The sequence below is a fragment of the Gymnogyps californianus genome, chromosome Z (genome assembly GCF_018139145.2).
Source record: "Gymnogyps californianus isolate 813 chromosome Z, ASM1813914v2, whole genome shotgun sequence".
NCBI lineage: Eukaryota > Metazoa > Chordata > Aves > Accipitriformes > Cathartidae > Gymnogyps > Gymnogyps californianus.
Genome location: NC_059500.1, coordinates 45,501,545 through 45,521,832, shown reverse-complemented (window position 1 = coordinate 45,521,832; position 20,288 = coordinate 45,501,545). Strand labels below are relative to the sequence as shown.

Below are 20,288 nucleotides of genomic sequence, written 5' to 3'. Positions count from 1 at the left end.
CAGAAGTGAATGCTTAGGGGGTTTAGCTGGCTTGCAATACTAATAAACCTGTGACTCCTCATTGATACACCACTACACAGACCTCCACCAATCCTTCCTCTTCAAAACAAGCAGCATTTGCATTTGTAGAAATAGACACAAACAGAATACAATCAAGATGCAGCTACTCTTGCCTCTAGCAAGGATACACATAGAATTATACTGAAATGTCTTAAAATTAGGAGAGCTGTTTAGAATGCAGCTATCTACAGTAATCATTTCCTTCTGTTGCACAGTCCTGAAAAACTAGTAATCAGATAACAACCATTTTTCTATTAATAACATGTTTAACTTCATACCATCTCCTCCTTTACTCTAAATGAAAATTCTAGGTGCTCATTTGTTCACATTTTGAAGTTGAATAGTTAGACTGGGCTCTCACAAAGAACATACTGCTGCTGAGACCCTCTTGACCTCAGCCAAAAAGAAAGAGACCACTTCAAATAAATTTAATTTTTCAGTCATTCCTTCAGCTTTAATTGGAAGTAATTTTTAAAAACCTGCTATAGCTTTCTTTGATGGATTTTTGGTTTCTCTGGTGAATACACCTCTTGAAAAAAAATTCTTTCCTATGGTGATGAAATCAGATTCTTTCCCTTTGCATAGCTACAGCACCTCTCAATTTCACAATGACTGAAATGTTGAAACAAGAGTTTCACCATTAGGCCTAATAATCTATTGGTTACAAGTCAATTAGTTATGACCCATCCACTGAGTAGAGGTCTGCTCTGTTTTGTTTTTTTTCTCCAAGGGTCCGGCCAGCAACACAGGTAGTATCTCAAAATCCATTCATTGAAGTTTCTTCACTTTTAATAGGTTGTTACCCATGCCAAAGAGGTTAGCAAAGCGTATATGCTTTATATGCATATATGTTTTTATATACATATTTATATGCATATAATCAAAACATACATGATTATCACCACAAGTTCAGAAGGAAACCACAGCTGCAACTAATCATTCCCTTCTATGCATTTTCTTTAGTGAGAAAGGAAGCTAGGGGGTTCTGGTAAAGAATCAAGATATTATCTTCACTTCATATTCAGTAAAGTTAAACTTTCCTTCCAATCAACTTCTGTCACAATCAACCTTTCCAACTCATCATTTTATGGACTAAAGGATTGGGGAATTGCATTGTCTTGACATCTGCCTCTTAAGAAAATGCATCTTTTGCTAGTGCCACTCTCAAAACATGCAGAGTGGTTTGGTTTTGTTTCCTCTGAAGCTTGTCATTTGATCCAACAGATCCCTCAGCACACAATCTCTGTGCATATGTCTGCTTGGTTTTTTGTTTTTCTGTTTTAATTGATGACTATCATGTATACATCCCATAAACTTCTTTGGCTGGAATCTCTCTCTTCCACTTATCCTATGAGGACAATAAGGATTACTAACAAAGAAAACTATGGTAGGGTAGGAATTATAGATCTTGGAAAATAACTTGAAATTAAATGCAGAAAAGCAACAAAGGGCATACGAAGTTCCACACGGGTTAATTTTATTTTTAAAAGTTTATTTGCTTAGCATAGATGAAAACTTTACCTTTTTCATGATGAATCAAGCAAATAATAGAAACTTGGGAGCATTCTTTGAATTTGAATAAATAATGGCAACAAGAGATATTAGTGCCACTCAGAATAAAGATACTGAAAAAATACATTCCAGGTTACAGGTTTTCAACATAACATATATGGACTAAGTACCATTCCAGAGAAACCTCACTGTGTAAAGCCTGTATTTTATATAGACAGCTGAGACAAATATAAAGACCTTCAGCAACAGGGCTTGAGTGCATTGCAGGAACACAAAACTTAGTTATCGCTTCCGCATAAAGCCACCAGGATGTTTTCATAATCCCCTTTGAGTTCATCCTGTCAATTTAAGTACAAAAACCCACACTTGTTAGGATAATGGTCTCAAGTGAAATAAATTTCAGTAAGCATCCAATATACTTGTACCAAACATCAGCCCTTCACCTGAATAAATTAATCACTTGATAACACATATATGTTAGCCACAGACTGAGCTTGAACTGAGTACCCTCACCAAAGTTATTCATATGACCTGGAAATAAACACATGCATTTCCAGAGTGGAGCAGAGGCAGACAAGGCCAATAAAAATCTTGGGAGGTCTCATGGCATAAAGAAAGAAGAGAAGCACAGAAGATTTCTATCTGCCCAGGAGCTTAAGCTTTTCTTCTCTAGATAAAGCGAAAATGCCTTCCTTGACCAGTGATGTCAAATGTTCATTAATATTAAAACACTATACACATTGTATCTAGGATTATCTCAAACATAGGCTAATAGTACATTGATACTCGATTCACCATAGGATCACTTACTCAGCTTGGAAAAAATGCATTAAGTCTGCAATGTAGTTGTTACACGCTATGTTTTACTAAATTTGAATCTACTTTGCAGAGACATATGAATTGTTTCGTATAGCCAAGCTACACCTCAAGCCATTTGGATGCAATCACCACTTTGAAACATGATGAGGTGATGTAATTACATACCAAATTACAGATCACACACACTCATGAGGGAAGAAAAAAAGTGATCTTTGGCACCTAACTGAAAAAGTAGGAGACACCAATAAAAATCAAAAAGGCATTTTGATACATGCAGGGAGTATGTTTCTACTCCAACCAAGAGGTTTTTTTAGTGTTGTCTACTACCCTCCACAAAGCTGCTTTGCAAGTTTAGCTTTCTTCAAGTTCCTCACTGGTCTAAATTTTCTGGAAAATACATTGGGTGGTCTGTACCCTTTAAGAAGATATTTTTGTTAGTTTAACTCATTTACTTAAGTCATCTGGAAAGCAGGCCAAATAAATGTTAAGTTAACAAGGTATTTGCCAGAGTACCTCAAATGTTAAAAAACAATAGCCAGTTGCATCAAATATCTCCCATAGACCTGTCAGTGCAATCATGTCCACTCTCCTGCCAATGCACCTTATGTCTGCCCAAGTACAGGAACTTGGGGATACTGTAGTTTCCATTTAGCTCTTGGCTTCTACTGTAAGATGATTTCCTGAGACATACCACTACTAACAAATTGCTACAGCATTCATGACAAAAACATTGCCCCAGAAAATTAATTAGTTCTACCAGTGTGTGGATCATTGGGAACATGAGTTACTCAGCTACAATGAGTTACTCAGTACGAACTGGTGACTGATGAGCAGACGAGTCAACAAAACCTTACTGGACTTCCAAAATCATTCAGTTTTGCATTTCATATGTCATCTGAGAGAAAACCTACCATAATGGCTTGGCGGAGAGAGATGCCATACATGGTCTTGTAATAGCCTTTGATCTCGTTCATATCCACTTCATGGCGTGAAACCATGATTCTGATGAGGTCTTTGTGCCGTGTCCCAAAGCCCTGTTAAAAGAAAAAGGAAAAAAGAAGAAAGAAAAAAGAAGAAAAAAAAAAAAAAAGAAGAAAGAAAAAAAAAAAGAGGCTACTTATGTCATTGAAACATCTTAAAATGAAGGTTCTGTGTGTTAATCCATCAGACTTCCTTGTGGGTGAACAGAGCCCACATTCTATTCCTTTCACATGTCTCATGAGGGGGTCCTCTCATATTCCCCTTCTGTTCCCTATGAGCACAATTCACTTCTGACAGGCTATCTCCACCCCTGGATTTTTTTTTTTTTTTACGCATTTCTTTTAGCTGTTTCCTGAAAAGAGGTATGTCCTTCACTGTGCTTGCTAAACACCAGAGACAACCTAGACTTCACTGCCTTTTAGTGCAATGAACTGTATTTTCATAATGTTTCATTCAATTTTTCACGTACTGCTCCTAACCAAGTCACAGGAGTTATGAAAATACCTGCATACTAGACTGTTTCAGAATCTCCAGCTGCCTCACTCAACTCAGATTCCAAATTTGCCAGAAGGACCATGGACACCTTGTCAAAGATTAGGCTTCTACAAGGTTCTTGTCCAGATCTGTAATTGCTTTCCTATTTATGTTTCACTAATATTTTTGTGGTTTCATAAATAAGAAAAATTCCAGTTAGCTTTCTGTCACTGTCTAGAGTAAAAGATATATGTGTGCATGAACAGATGCCTTCCTGAACACACTATAGCGGACAACTTCTCCTATGGAAAGACACTCAGAGGTTTCAAAAGAAGGAACAGAAGGAGAGAGAGAAATACACTGAATTTCCTTCTGCTGTCCTTTTTTATCACACAAAGGGCTTAGAGAGCTCTAGCTGGCTTGTTATTTTTCAGCTTACAAAGCACCCCATGTTTACAAAGAGAAGTTCTTTCTTTAGGTTACCTTCATCGCCAAGTGGAGTTTTTCAGCAAAGAACGCTGGCTTGCTTGTGGCACACTTCACTGTAATGAAACAGTGAGATCAGGTCACATCTGCTATACATGTAACACATAACAAAAGGCAAAAGTCTGGAAAGAAAACACTTTAAAAGCAGTCTCAGTGTTCCTACCAGCATATCCTATTTATCCACTTCTTTGTTACCTGTCTTCAAAATATGGGAGAAGTAGCAGTTCCTTTTCTCTGTCTATTCAGAAAGCAATTCAGTCAGGGGAGAATAGCTACTGTAAAGGCAAGACTGTGCTCCCTAGTTTACTGACACAAAATTAAGAAAGATGTTGCAGCTCCCAAGAAGAAAAATGTGAAAGCATTTGTGTCTTCTACAGCAGAGCTGGAGGTTATGATCTGATGTTTTGTAAACTAAGTTATACTAAGTACTTGCCCTCCACTTCTGATATTAATGATGGGACTCATTCTTTTATCCAAAGTACACTTGACTGTGATACGAAAGCTGAGAACAAGATGGGTGTCTGGCTGCTGATTCCATCCCTGGTCCACTAATAAGAGTGATTTAAGTGAGTCACTGCCTCACATTATTGTTCATGAGGAACAGTAATCTTAAGGGTCTTAATATACACCTTTATCACGAACCTTATAAGAATATTTTCTTGCACAAAACTGCAGAAGGAAATTTGTTATATTTTTAATAATCATATATTATAAATGTCTTTGAAAAACAAAATTTAGAGAAGAGTGGGTTTGGTTCTTGGTTTTTTGAGGACAGGTTTAAAACTGTTGGATTTTTTATACAAATTGTGCCTGTTCTGACAGCTCTTTTTGGCATATTGACTTCCTGTAAAGGTCTTCCTACGTTGATGACACATCTGTTCTCCTTAAAAGACCTTTCTACACATCAGGAGAGGTATTTCTACTCATTCATTAACTGTAAATGACTTTAAATAACTCAATTAAATCAGTATATTCGGACTAGATTTTGCAAAGTATTATTCAGCGAGTTTCTCAATGAAGCAGTGTAAGCCCAGAATGGTTTACTATCAAAGCAAGTATGACAGCAGTAAAAGGTAGGTTTTCATACGGTCAGTATATATAGTAGGTTACAATCTGCAGAACCACTTACCAATGGCAGTCAGGCAGTTCTCAATATCACCTTTCAGCTCCAAATCCAGTACCTTGTTCATGTCATGCTTGCTGTATTTGGTGTACTTCTGAAAGACTAAATAAGTGAAGAAAACTCAGTGAATAGTGATGAAAATATAGTATTCTCCCTGCATTGCCTCTGCCTTATTCTGCCCTCATTGCTGCAGCAGTGCACACACATGACTGATTGTAGGCCATTTCTCATTTTCTTCAGCCAGTACAGTGTTAAGAGCAATGTTACTGCATGGACTGGTGGAGTCAGCATAAGGAATGGGACTTTATTAGGATGGTAGGGTTCATGTTCCCATTGGTAGGGATAGAGGTCGTCCAATGACTCCACTGGAGCCTGTGTCATTAGGTGATATCCCTCTACCCAGGGCAAACTGACTGAGGAGCAAGACCATGTTGGGGAGCATTCAGAACCCCACCACACTGATCCCTTGGCCTTGTGATCACTAGCAATGTGAGACTTCATGGTAATAGTTTTGTTAACAACCTAAATGATATTACTCATCACTAGTATGGAAAGAACAGTCAAGCTGCCAACTGCACCCTTAGTCAGCAAGCACGTGTCCAGTTACAAAGACCTTTGTACCAGTCAGAGTCATGTCTTGACAATCTGTATCTTCTCTGAGTTCATGAGCAAGTCATGTTCAAAATGCCATTCCAGAGAGGCACAAAGTTTCATCCAACGTACCCCTTCGGAGATGTACGTAGCTTCTTGCAGTAAGAACAGTAATAAACACATTAATATCCGTTCCTTTCCTTTTCTCTCCTGCTTCATACAAGGCCTGTCATAAAGAAAAGAAAGTAGTAAAGTTAACATCAGTATAGTAAAACTCAAACAGAAATACTGTATTTCTGAGGCTACCAGCCAAAGGTAGGCCATTGCTTGTCAGTAATGAACTCTAGCTCTTGACACAATCCATAACAAAACTCTACACAACCTCAAATTAACTCTAGCTCTATCAAGTAATACTGCATACTTCACTTATGTGATAATAGTACCTAGAGAACACTATGCAGCTAGAAAACATATTTTCAGACATTTTCTGATCTTGAATGAAGATATTTTTCATGTATCATGATAAGTTTACAGTCTGCATGGGAGTTTAGGACTGGTAGGCTTTCTTCAGACAGACGAAACTATCTCTGATATTAACTGGACAAATGTGAAGGAGAAGCCTACGCACCAAGTACTCCTTGTCTTTCCAGGAGTGACTTTAATAGAAAGTAAGAACAAAATCAGTCTCCTTCATTTTCCTCACATCCTCAAACCTCTCTAGAAGTAATAACTAAAGACCTCCACACAGCAGCAAAGAAGATTTAACAGCAGTCTCTCTGCACCAAGAGAAATAGTATTGAACTTTTGAGCTCAGACAGACTATTAATTTACTGATCTTTCATATCTAGGGCTGATGACAAAACTAATTTCTTTATGTAGCAGGAATAAAAGCAGTATTTCTCAATGGCCTTTTCTTGGTTGGATTTTTTAAAAATTAATTTAAAGCCAATCTACATTTAAATTGTAACAGTGATGTAAGATTGTATAGGTGAAAACTCAGGAAAGGCTGCTAAGGTTTACCAAGATTTTAACAAAAATAGTCACACTAATGGTGGAAGAAATAAGGGAAAGATCAGTTGTTTATTTTAGAATTATTCAGAAAACGACCCAATAATCTTGAAAGGTTCATCATTGTAAAGCAATAGCTATAGCTAACAAACTGCAGAGTTCACACTGGTCAAGGCATAGTAGCTGGTTCCGCACATACATGAGTACACCCTTGTCCCTCAATTCAAGAACTGTGTTATAAACAGAAGGAAGATTGCGTCTAATTTCTCCAATTGTTGACCTCTACTTCAAGTGGTCTGCATGCTTTACATGAACTAGAAGAGGTCTTGCAGAAATGTTTCTGAAACTAGACCTTAGGGTGAAGACTTATTTCCTTCAGAGAGTGAAGCCTAGGTGAACTTTGTAAAATAGTATCCCCTCAGAAAAGATTGCTACATAACATATAAATCTCTGTTAGGTCTGCAACGCACAAGATTCAGGTAGAACATTCACAGCCAGAGTTTGTAATTTCAAGTCAGATGAAGAAGTTCTTCAGAATGCCAAGTACGATCTTACCCTGGCATCACTGTCAGCAAGCTCATCATTCACATGCGAATCTTCACATCGGTCAGCCTACGTAAATAAATAAATAAAATTTCACTGGTACTCAAAATCATTCAGTTCACCAAAACTCAGCATTTTAGAGTTCTGCCCTACCATTCTCATACATAACTTAATATGTAATTGCAGATAGATACAGTTATGTCAATCATTCTGTGAATAAAGCTGTTGTAATCAATCAGAGCTTACACTTCTAAGGCCATCAGCAACTTATTTCTGAAGTCCTACATTAAAATCCACAGGAAGTATTGTTTCTTAATGTGAAGTTACAGGCTTAGAAGCTGTGATTTGCTCCCTGATGACCATTCAATAGACTTCTTTCAAGTTGATTTGAAACCAAAAACTGAAAATCAAAACCATGCACATGGACGTATCAAAAAATAATTCTGTGTGCATGTACAAGCTTCATAAACACGTACTCAAAAATCACAGAATCAAATATTTATGCATTTTAAAAGGGTCTTTTTATTGGGCATCTCCAGTGTTTAAACTCATCTGCTTTTGAACATAAATTCACAAAACACTTTGTCCACTTGTTAGCTCCCTGCCCCTGTCCTGTTACCTAACTACTAGAAACTTATCTTAAGAGCAAGACAAAAGGCATATTTCTCTAATTGTAAGCATTTCTTCTTTTTCTCTTTCTAGTCAATCGACATGACATAATGTCTGTTGTTTTTTCAAGTGCTTACAGACAGTTACCACAAAAAAAAGTCTTAAAAACATAACTGACAAACAATAATAAACATAACTGTTTTTCAAAATGCATTTGAGATAAAAGCTCATTATAGCTTGTTTAAGAACAATTTCATACGGTCTAAGATATGCAAGTAACAAATAATGCAAGGAAATAAATATTACCTAAATCCTTATTTATTGTACATCTTTCTCTAAAAGAGTCTTGACAACATTAATTTTTTATTACGGATAAAGTCACTTAAAATGCTTAAGCACAGCATACCTTGGCTAGAGCAACCAAAGCCTTCTGAAAGTCTCCAGATGTGTCAGAGATAATGTCTTGTATCAGATCTCTCTTCAGCACTGAAATCAAAAGAAAAAGGATTCGTAGTTTGTTTTAAAGTTATCAGCTAGGTTGACTAGATTATCTTTAAAGGTCCCTTCCAACCCAAATCATTCTATGATTTTTTCAGGCTATTCTTAATTTTCTACTTAAATATGCCCACTAGAAATGTAGTTTTCTTACCTTCTCTCATTTAGCTTCAAGAGAACAGGTATATTTGTAACATGTCCTCTAATCCTTGAGATGTGCTGTGAAATTGGAGGCTAAACCCAAAATCTGCTGAAAAAGTCCTTCTCTAAGGTCTTGTGGCTGGCATTGTCTTGGGCTCTTGCTTGTGAAGTACAAAAAAAGCTTGAACCTTTTTCTGAGCCATTTGTCTTTCATTCTTATTTCTGGTTGTTGTTATCAGCACTGAACTTAATCACAAAACTCTTCCAAAAAATTCAAACTATTAATTTGGGTTTCTAACTGAGACTATTTGAATGGAAATCTCTTCGAAAAGTTAGCCCATAATCTCAGAAAACATGATTTAATTAGACAATACTGATTGACTGCAGTAGACCAGAAATGCCACATTACGTTTTAGTTATCTCTTCAAAGATTTTCACCCTTTAGTGCTCCTACTGCTAATGTTATCTGCATTGCTAACTCAACAAGCTTTTTTTTTAAGCCTAGTGAGATCTTAAGAAGTCACCAAGGCTTAGTTACAAGAGAAGAAAAGCAGCTGGGTTTCGCTTGCATCCTAGAAAGCATCTAAATGCATGGCCCATTCCATGAGACATCCGCAGTTCTGGCAGTGATGATGTGCCTTTTCCTTCTGTATTGGCATCTATGTAGGTCAGAAAAAGTTAATATGACCTCCCTCCCCTGCAACTCTTCCATTCTTATGTGAAGCTTCATTTGCCTCCTACAACGTCATTTCAGTTTCTCATATTGAGAAGTGGGGCTGTGACTGTAATGTGTCTGCTACAGTTATTATTGGTAATTAATACTTCTTTCTTGCTCTGAATTACCTTCTTTGTAGTATCTGCTGGCTTCTCTGATCTCTCTGTTGTTTCTTGAGACCAGAATCTCGATTAAGGTGTCTTCATCAGTTCCAAGCCCCTGATAAAAGTGATTGAATTTTTAGAAATGTTATTTGATACAGCAAACTTAAAATTAGAAGAACAGAAATAAGATGAAAATCATGGACTTGGCTTTGAAGGTCCCACATGGAACAAAAAAGAAAAATGAAAAACACAGTGCTTCCATACAATATTGTTATTTCAGCTCTTTTGGAATTAATTTTTGATCACATTTAATATCACTGCTACACAAAAGAAGTGCTAAAGGGACCAAGCAGTGCGCATAAAAGATAGGAATGTAAAATTTATGAAGAAAAATACCCCCTTTGCTTTTTGTTTTCTCTTACAGAAACATGTATGTAAACATTATGGCTTTCTACCACTACATCAGCAACCAGTTTTCAGAAGGCAGAAGGAGTTCATTCTCAAAAAAGTATCTCCTCCAACCCTGAAATTCAGCAGAGATTGCTGAGTCTTGTTCTCAGAACCTGGATTACCAGTATAGACTTATTTTACACAATGGGGTTAAAATTAAGACAATACACAAGCTTTGAAATCCAAGTCCAGTGTCATTTACAGGCCCTGATAATTATTTATGCTCTTTAGGAAAGTTTTACTCAGAAGTTTTTGCCTTACCTTCATAGAGGCTCTTAATTCTTCAGCATCAAACTGAGCTGGGGTTTTGAGCAGAGCCACAACAACATCTTCCAGGTGGCTTTTCAGAACTTTTTTCAAGGCTTCTTCCAGACTCTGTGACAGGAAGAATAAGAAACACACTAAGCTAGTGAATGGTAAAGAACTGCTGTTCAGCTGCAGTCCAAAAATTAGTCTGATCTTTGATGAATCTTAGTCTACAACATTCCTTTAGCTACTAGAAAGTATTATGAAGTCCTACCTGAAATTTTTAATTTGTCACCTTCATGTTAATCAAAGTGTCAGGGTTCTTCAGTAAGTATTCAGAAGTACTTTCACACATTGCAGTTCAGCCATATCCACCCATTTACAGTATCAGAAGAAGACTGAAAATAGGCTGCTTGTTTTTTAAGAGAAGGTAATACTATATTGCTGTTATGATTACAACTGAGTTGCCTATCTGGATAACATTTTAATTCATCCATTTATTGCATAAAGGATACAGAATTTGCTGTGGAAACTCTGGACATAGTGTAATATCACCCTACACAAAACTGCAAGACCTGAAGTTAAGATTTGGGCTACATTCTAATTTGACCTAAATTTAAGTTTAAAAAAAAAATAAAAAATTTATTCTGCCTCCTATCTGGAAATGCTCAGTACTCTATTTTGTTACATTAAGAGTTAGAGCCCTGTCCTCCACCAAGTATGTGTCCAGGTTGTGGCTGTAAGAGTGAGAAGGTCAGCCTGCTTTGTCAGGATACCTAAGCCAACGAGATTATTTCAGAAGCAAGCACTGTGTCCATAGTTAGCTCTGTTCTGCTTTTGACAGTGTGCCAGGAACCAGGGTATCTAATAATCTAACAGCATTAGTCTCCCTGTGTCTTTGAAGTTATATTTTAATTTAGGTCTTTAAAAAATATAATTGCAAGGCTGGAGCTTCCTCTGAGAGGGGAGAGGGCTGTGAAAACCACAAGTGAGGTTTCCTGAACAGAAACAGGAAATCTAGGCTAAAATGAGATATTACACTTATTTTCTAATTTGGCCTTTAAAAGTTACACTCAAAGGAATCAATTTCCAAGGTGATTCCAAATGCTCAGTAACTCTGGTATGCCCACTGTGCAATTGTAATTTCAATTTAGAGTTACAGGTTCAACTGGAGAAAATTTATTATAGAGAAAAGTAAGAGCAATTAAAACCTTTTCCAGAAACATGCAGTAATTTCCAAGCTTCTCAGTTCCAGGGACTAGCAGTTTTACCACTCAGAAGTAGAAGAACACTGCCCCCTGTACACCCATCCCTATACCAGTGTTGGTATACTTCTAGAACAGCTTTATGGTCCTACAACTTTCCTATCCTATTTAGTATTCTATCTGGACTTAAATATTCAGAGAGATGCCTCCAAGTCCCCTTCTTCTTCCCTCCTCCCTTTCTCTCAGCAGACTGTCTCCCAGGTGGTAGTGAAACCTCTGCATTCCCAGCAATTTAGTGATTTAAGGGATCTCTAGGGCATTCAAAAAGCTGGAAAGTCAGAACTTCAAAATTTTTCTTTTTATTTCAAAATAATGGCCACCATATTCAAAGACAGCACTGGCAATATAGTTGCAGGGTATTATCATTCTGTCATGGTTTTCACAAACTACAGAAGGCAGAAGACTAACTTTTTGTTCTATGAAGCTAAAGCTGTATGTACCATCTGAGCTGGGAGCAACACTGATATTCTGGGTGTAAATTTAAGCTTGGCTTGAATATACTTTACCTTTCCTTTAGCCTGCTGATAGGCAGCTTTGATCTGCTGACGCTGAGCATTTGTTCTTTTAGTCAAGATGTCAATGATGGTGGCTTCATCCACACCTATGAGTCACCAAACAACAAAATGTCTAATATATTGGAAATATTATAGCAGTCTCTAGTGCATCATTTAGCCAAATAATATTTTTATTATTAGTAGTATTTGCTTTATGTCATATTTTGATTTCTTGACACACTGAAGTTTAACCAAAGGAAAAACTGCGATCATCTACTGACTTACAATTAGTGATGTAGTGAAGAAACCAAAAACACAGAAACCTGTGTTTCTACAATTTCATATAGAAAGTCTTAAAGTGTTCTGAGTGCAGAACTTACACTACAGAACAACTAAAAAAAAAATAATTAGATGGCATACTCATTTAATCTCAGTAAGTCAAATTGAAAAAGGTTTCAAAGTACAGGCAGTGTCAAGTGTGAATTTCATTAAAAGAAGCACAATAAAAGCATACACTACATTATCAGCATATTCACTGCCTCTTGCAGGGATTTTACAGAAATCAAATCAAAAAGTATTAGTATGGTATGTTATAATTTTTTTTATTCTCTAGAAATTAAATTTTTACAATACTTCACTCAATGTATTCAAGAACTTGAATGTAGTATTAAGGTCTGAAATTGTAATACAACATCAGGATGTCAAAGAGTTGAGATTCTTTACCAGGTAGCATAATTTAATGTATTGCCACGCTTTCAAAAGCAGAGGCACCTCTCCTGCTTGCCATTGGCTCTTGCTCTGATATTTTATTCAGTGCTATTCTCAAAATTTCCTAAGGAAGAGTCCTAATGTAGCAGATTAAATATTTACTCCTCTTACCCTTTACAGTAATAGCTTTGTCCAAAGCTACAACATCAGCTGATGGATCGAAGTTAGGGTATGAATGTACTCCAGGGCCACCTTTTGAACTTTTCTGCAGAGGCAAAAAAAAAATAAAATAAAAAAAAATAATTGCTCATTCCAAAGAATGTTTTTGCAAAGAAGGAGTTTTAGATGCCTAAATAAACCATGTATTTGGGATTGCCTGTTATAGGACTATCAAGGAACATACACAGTTTTGTAACTACAGAGACCTAAACAGACTCAGTAATGGATATGTATTGGATCTATTCCTTTCACACCTCTTGTATTAAACAGAAAGTATTTCATATATTGTTTTAGGCACATGGAGATGTATTTCTCAGAGTAAGTTGGATTCCACAGGAAAATACTTCTTAATTGTCACATTAGGCAATTATGTCCAAATTTTAAAGGCTCTAAAGACACAAATCCTACAGGCACTGCCAGTAAAGTGCTACTGATTTCTTTCCTCATCTTATGCAAATTGACTGTGTATCACATTAAGTGACTTCTCAGCTGACTCATACCTAAGGCTACAAGCACTTCTTGCATGCAAGATCTTGGAGAGGAGTTCAAGCCTAATCCTATGAGGAAGTGGAGAACTGTTACCCAACTTCTTTGAAACCTGAGACGTAAGCCACACTTTCTTCACAGGCATTATCTACTGGCTGCCTGTGGTGAATCCACTCCTAGATGGGCACTCCCTAGTCCACATCTAAAGGGCTCTGGGAATAACTAGGGATGATGAATTCCACTACATGACAGATTACGTGGCTTGCCCTAAGTCAGCAACATGACAAATCAAGTTACTGGTAGGGCCTATAACCCAACAGCACTACCTAACCGATGTCTACTTCTTTTACAGAAGCTATAAAATTCCCCAAGATTCTTGGATGAAATATTTATATTAAATTCCCATTGGTATGATATATGGTGAGTTTTTTAATTAAAAAATCCCCAGTAGTTTAGCTAAACTTTTTCAGAATCACCTATACTCTTTCTCCTGTTTCAACAACTCAGTATTTTAAGTCTTTTAAATCCTTTGCTGCTAAAGTTAGATAGCACAAGAGAAACGGCAAGGTCTTATGGACACGTTTTACATGCAGCACTCTGTATTGAATTTTGTACACTCCTAACGTCTGAAATTAAATATTCAACTCCCTACACAATTATATCACTAGGAGTTGTATGAGAGCAGAGGGACTGCACACTTAAAGCAGTGTCTTGCATACTTTTGAAAAAATCACTGGGACTTGTGTGATAAGCCAACAGAGGAACAGGATTGGTTCGCTGCCTGTTTCCCAGGCATACCAGGTTAGTCTTTGTATACTGGTTTCCATTACAAACTTATCTACTAGCAACAAAAAACTGTCTGTAACCACCACAACTAGAATGACTCAGGACTCTGGGAGTGCAAGGGGGACAGGATGGTGGAGTACAAAATGTGGTGGAGTCAAAATTACAAAATCCACAAAGGTCTAAAGCAGAAACTTTATTCACTGAAATTTCCCCCCTATGTTCAGTTTTTTTCAAGATGAGAGTTCTTTCAGGATCTCATGGGACTTCACAGTGTACCGCTTTACCTTTGCTGACAGTCATTTCAGTATCTTAATCAACCTCATTATCACAAAGACTCTCCACGTCATCGTAGTGTAATAACTCTTGACTTCTTACCACCATAGGCCTCCCTTTTAATCAGTATCAGTACTGATCGTCTGAGCCGTTTTATTACATACTGTGACTCTTTCCACCGTAAGCATGACATACGATATGAAAACTATGACATATACTACTGACTTTAGTTCCTCCTTTACATTCCTGGGCTCCAACTCATGGCTTCCTGTACCGCAGCCTAAGAGTCCCTGTTTTTCTCATGTATGTCATCCGAACATGTTCTTACACATTCACACATCTGTGCATCAGATTACTACTTTAAAGAGGACAACTTGAGTGAATCAGTGATTGGCCACTGGGAATTACAATTTCATTACAGTAACTAGTTCTGCCTAGGCACTGATAACTAGACTGATATGTGCAAATAAGAGTAATTTTTCATCTGATAGTAGACTGACTAGGTTATTATATGCCACAATAAATTGGGTTCCAGTTCTAATCTGCTGGAGTTTTGCCATTGTTTTTCCTACCTTTGAGTATATGAAAGATGTTCAGTGAGCTATGCCTTTAAATCACTTCTAAAAGTACTTGAAAGTAAGCATGATGTTCTCAAAAGTTGCTAATACTTACAATACATTCCTGCTCCTGGTTTTCCATGAACCATGCCTGTTTCAGAAATTCTGATACCATAGCCATATTGACAGAGTTTCTGGGAAGAGATACATCAGGTTATAAACCATTTTTCATCACGTTACAAACAATTTTTCATAATTTTCAGCACCAGTGCAACTCAAGGTTTCCCACTGTCAAAATCCTTTCTCTTGAACTATGATATGCAGGGGTTAGTTTCCCAAGCAGTAGTTGGCCTGTGCTATTGGAAGCAGGTAACTTTTACGTTTGGCAGGTGACGCAATGCTCCACAACTGTTTGCTCACCCCTACACCCTTAGCTACTTGCAGAAGTTGTAGATTAGCAATAGAACAGTAAACTAGTTGACTATATGCTTATTTGCTATGGCAATACCTAAGCGTTATCTCTGACTTACAAAGGGTAGTTACCAGAAACGAATTAGAGTCTGTCTTTCCACAGGAGTTAAGGTATCAGCTATGCCTGTTTAGCTTACTGAATATTCGACTCTGTTCAAATTCAGTGCTAAACAAGTATTCTTGTCTGATCACTTACTGAGGTTGGAGCTTTTGTGGGTTTTGTTAAGATACTCCCTTGTTAAATATACTCTCCTGTAATTTCTTTGACTAGCCCCTTCCTAAGAAAGACGAGTGAAATCAGAGAGTTTCACCTACACTGTTCCTTATTTCTTACATATTTTCTCCAATTTCTACAAAAGAACAGAGTATTACCCATTTAAGAAGGGAAATAAAGTAATTTTTGCTTTTTACCACTCAAAATGAGCATTAGTCCAGATTTTCCATAAGATACCATGCAGGAAGCGAGGAAAACACCAATAGTGATGTGATTTGACATTAAGCACCCAAAAATAATTAATAGGTTGCTTCATAACAACTTTCATGTGAGGAATATTCTGTTTGCTAATAGAAACAGTGAGGGAACAGAGAGAAGAAATTAATGTTTTATCAGATAAAGTATTTTTGGTCTGCTCAAAATAGATTTTTTTTTTCCCAAAACACATTTCTATAGGGAATTCTAGGGAAGGCTTGGTTTTAAGGCATATATATAAACAATAAACTAAAGAGAACGTTGCTGGGTAAACTGGAGTGTCTTTGAATCTAGTGTGAAGAGACGAGATGCTACTTGCGGTCTTGGCATACAGATCATATAATGTCGATCATATACACGAGTATAAAAAATGATGTTGCTTATGCTGCAAACACACTCGCCTTACTTATGCCCTGTGTCCCATAGGAAGGGCAAAGAGCAGCCATTTAAAGTGACACACACCTAGGACCAAGCAGTGTAGCTGCGGCCCAGCTGCTTCTTTCCTTCGTAGAAAAACTGTAAAACTTACTTCCACGTTCAGCTGCCAACAAAGTTACAGCTACCTCCCACGGCCCTCCTCCAGCCCTCCAGCTCAGCTCCACCCTTCCCTCCCCTCTCCAAGGCAGGAGCCACCTACATTCCCTCTTCCCCAGAAAACTCTTGCTTTTGTGCCTTTCCCTCAGCCCTGAGGGCACAAAATTCAGCTCTGCCTGTGCTGCTAGAAAAGCTGAAACTGACTCCGAATCTGGATTTGTATGTTACTTAGAGTAGGTCTCATCTGGGTAAATAATAGAATACTGTCTAAGTTTTAAGGACCAACTTTTATGCACGTGTCCTTTATTGAGGATCAGAAAAGCATACTTAACGTTGCTATTAAAAACAGCATTTTATCAAGCTGTTATAGTGACTCCTGCACCCTTCTTGTATTGACAGAAGAAGTACATGAAGCCAGATGAAGTGCTATAGTATCTAAAATTCTGCTGCATTTTATAACAGCACACATAAAGGCCATATGCAGCAGGATGAAAACATTTTAAAGTCTCCATACTAGGTGCACTGAGTCACCAACAGTGACATGTACAGATATGTCTGTCAACTAATAGATTCACAGAGCGTATAATCGTTTAAGAAAAAAGATTCAGTCTCACAGCACCAGATCTGAGAAGAGGTGGGACCAAAACTGCATTTTGGTTGATAAAGTAACACTTCTCAGGGAGAGATGGCTCCAGGGAGAACTATGAACATGTCCATTTCTTCTGCCTGTCCCCAGTCCCACTGCTCACACTCAGCTCCAGAGGTTTTGCTGCTCTTGGGGATGACTAGAGCAGAAGGCTGCTAGCCTGCACTAAATTGGGTTTATTAAACCTCTAAACCTTTATGTCTATCCTAATTTAAATTAGAGATACAGTAAAAGAATTCTGTGCCTTAAAAACTAAGTCTTTTTTTTCTTCCTTTTTAAATAAAGCCACTTTGGCATGTAGATACATCTATTTCCATCTAGTAAACAATGCAATTTTAATAGAAGTCAAAGCAGGCAATGGCTCTTGAGAGGGGATAAAGACCTTACTCTCTTGAATTGGCTCAGAAAGTTAAGAAACCACCTTACATATAAAACTGTTTGCCTGCTTTATAAGAAACTATGGCTAAGAAGAAAAAAGAAGACTGGAATCTAGGAAGACAGCCAGCCCCCTGACAGAGTTGAGGTCTTTCCCAACGCTTTTGACTCACGCCACTCTAAAATGCAAACAGCTGATGTAAACAATACCTAGATCCAGGAGGGATAAATTCAGTCAAAATATTATCTTAATTTAGTATGAAAAGGACTGGAAGAACTAACGGCTTTCTGCCACATATTTTCGTCTACTTTTCAGCTCAGGACAAAGTCTATGAACAGGGAGAGGAAAAAATATATGTGCCTATGGAGTGGTGCAAACAGAAGGTACCATAAAAAAGTGTGACACTTTTTTCTGGTTACTCCATACCAAATACCTATTTGAGAGTTATTCTGTTTAATAAAATATTGTCCAGGCCACGTGTCCCACTTCCCAAACTGGAATGTGTAGACATCCCATTTAAAAGGAAAGAGGATCAAGAACTTAAAATTTCTCAGTTTGAAAAATATTGCAATTTTTATACAGTTTATCATTCCCAATTGGAATGATCAACATTGTACCTGGAATGAAAAATCAAACTGAGGTCCAGACTGAAAGCCCTAACTGTTGCTTCACAAGAATTACTGTAATATTGCTTTCTATCTGTCTCCCAGTGCCCAGAAGAAGCACCCTTGAACTGGACATAGGCAAATTTTTAAAAGTGTTGTGAAAATACTATTTATTGAAAATATTTAAAGACACAAACTACACTGTTACACTACAGTCTGTGTCAAACAACACCATTTCTCCATGGTTATTTAACCATAACCATATCAGATATATCATCTCTGGTTACTGTCCAATGCTGGTTACCAGGATCTTGATGTAAATTAAGGTCATTACACTCTATCTGAAAAACAGGCAGTAGATCTAACACAATACAGTACAAAGTCTACTGAATATGAATGAAAACATCAGAGAGAAAAACAATCTTATCCTTGGAAAATTCAGTGGAAAGTTTTAGCAGAACAAACGCCAGATGACACAGCCTTTACTTATGTGGCTTTGCCTAAATTCTCAGTCACAAACCCAGGGTTTTGCTCTTAGTTTCTATAAGATTGCTTTGCCTCATTTTCGTCACTTTCATGACCAAAGACCCCTCTTCAGTCCCAAAGCAGCAAACTGTTGTTGAAGTAACAACAGCTGTTTCTTAAGTTTCCATACAGAGCACATTAGTTTTCCAGGAACTCCAGTTTTACTGCAGATTTCTACAGCAGCCTACTACAAAGGCAAAGAGAAAGCATAGGAAACAGTCAACTCCAAATAAGTTTGCTTTTAATCTTTTAAGCTTTTTTTTCCAATTCCTTACATGCATTAAATAAAAGCAGTAATTGTCCAAGCCCTTCCGTGTACATGAAACGTTTCAAAACTGAAAGAATTTCTCCTGCCCCCACCCATTGTTTCCCTTGCCAGCAAATCCAACCCACAGAAAATTACACCAGGTCACTTGACAAATTTAGTATACAATTCTTAAAGTTTGTCAGGTCTACAGACAGCAGCAAAGAACTACAAAAACCTACCTTCTTCCTCACAAATAGTACTTTTCAGGACGGCACAGTCAGGAGTAAGAAAGCAGACAGCTCTCAATGCTTTTATAGCACTGCACAGGAGACCCCACCTAGCAACCAGAGTGTTTCCACAGCCCCAGCAACAATCTGCTCTTTGCAGCAGCTAAATCTGGGTGCTGTCCAGAACACAGAACCACACAAAAAAAGTCAGTGCAAAACTATGTGCTGGAGAAAGCAGGAGCAGATTTCAGAATGGAAAAGACAACGAATGAGCATGCCGTGGTAGCTCTCCTCCTCTGCCATGGCCACATTCCTCACTGTAGTAAATTGCCATAAATCTTTTGGCATCGTAAGATTAAAATGTTAAAAAACTAAACTTGAGTTACTCCCTTCACATTTTGACATGTCTGATACCACTTCAAAATTAATATATTAAGATATATCTTTGCTCAGTGAAACTTTGAGACAGTAAAGAGTGGAGAAGAGTCGATGGGGCTTCACTGAGCTCTGGTGGCTATTAGCTCTGCTTCTCCTGCACATAAGCCCTTGGCAGAAATGGTCCAGGAATAAGACATGTCTAAAACTTAATATTGATACCCTTTTTTTTTTTTTAATTTTTTTTTTTTGGAAAAGAAACACATGGAAACTGGCAGGCTTAATAAAAGGGAAATAACTGGCACTTACATAATTAGAAAGAGGTTGAAACATTCAGATTAAACTCTGAAGTTCAAAGTGAGAGTGGTTTGCACAAGATGAGGGAGTTCACCAGCCTGCTAGAAGCAGTTCCCTGCAAGCACTTCCTCACCAAGCCAGCCAAACACATTTTCCAGAGCACGTCCGGCACAGCACCACACGGTGTATCACTAACATCTCAGATTGGCCCGGAACATGATGCTCAGTGAAGAAATACCACTTCCTGAACCAGAAGCATTTGCAACTAGCAGATTGGCCTCCCAGCTGGCTGTTGTCCTGCTTTCTGCTGACCTGGACCTGCTGCAACACACAGGTACCTCCCGAAAGAGGAAGTACGGCTGATCTGCCTT

At 37.6% G+C, this 20,288-nt stretch overlaps 2 protein-coding genes across 2 annotated transcripts in view; one reads left to right on the top strand and one right to left on the bottom strand.

The window, feature by feature from the left end:
- Window positions 1-1,519: 1,519 nt before the first annotated feature.
- On the bottom strand, window positions 1,520-19,319 carry ANXA1 (annexin A1). Its single transcript, XM_050913464.1, has 13 exons — window positions 19,258-19,319; window positions 15,261-15,339; window positions 12,996-13,089; window positions 12,129-12,223; window positions 10,373-10,486; window positions 9,686-9,776; window positions 8,613-8,692; window positions 7,610-7,666; window positions 6,179-6,272; window positions 5,462-5,557; window positions 4,330-4,388; window positions 3,303-3,425; window positions 1,520-1,910 (listed from the first exon to the last, which is right to left on the bottom strand). The coding sequence occupies exons 2-13, from the start codon at window positions 15,324-15,326 to the stop codon at window positions 1,851-1,853; spliced, it is 1,029 nt and encodes a 342-aa protein (XP_050769421.1). The 5' UTR covers window positions 15,327-15,339; window positions 19,258-19,319; the 3' UTR covers window positions 1,520-1,850.
- Window positions 19,320-20,133: 814 nt separating this feature from the next.
- LOC127027754 (uncharacterized) overlaps window positions 20,134-20,288 on the top strand; it is a 37,286-nt gene continuing 37,131 nt past the window's right edge. Inside the window, exon 1 of the mRNA XM_050913593.1 lies at window positions 20,134-20,251. Coding sequence (XP_050769550.1) covers window positions 20,134-20,251 — 118 coding nt within the window. The remainder of the gene's footprint in view (window positions 20,252-20,288) is intronic.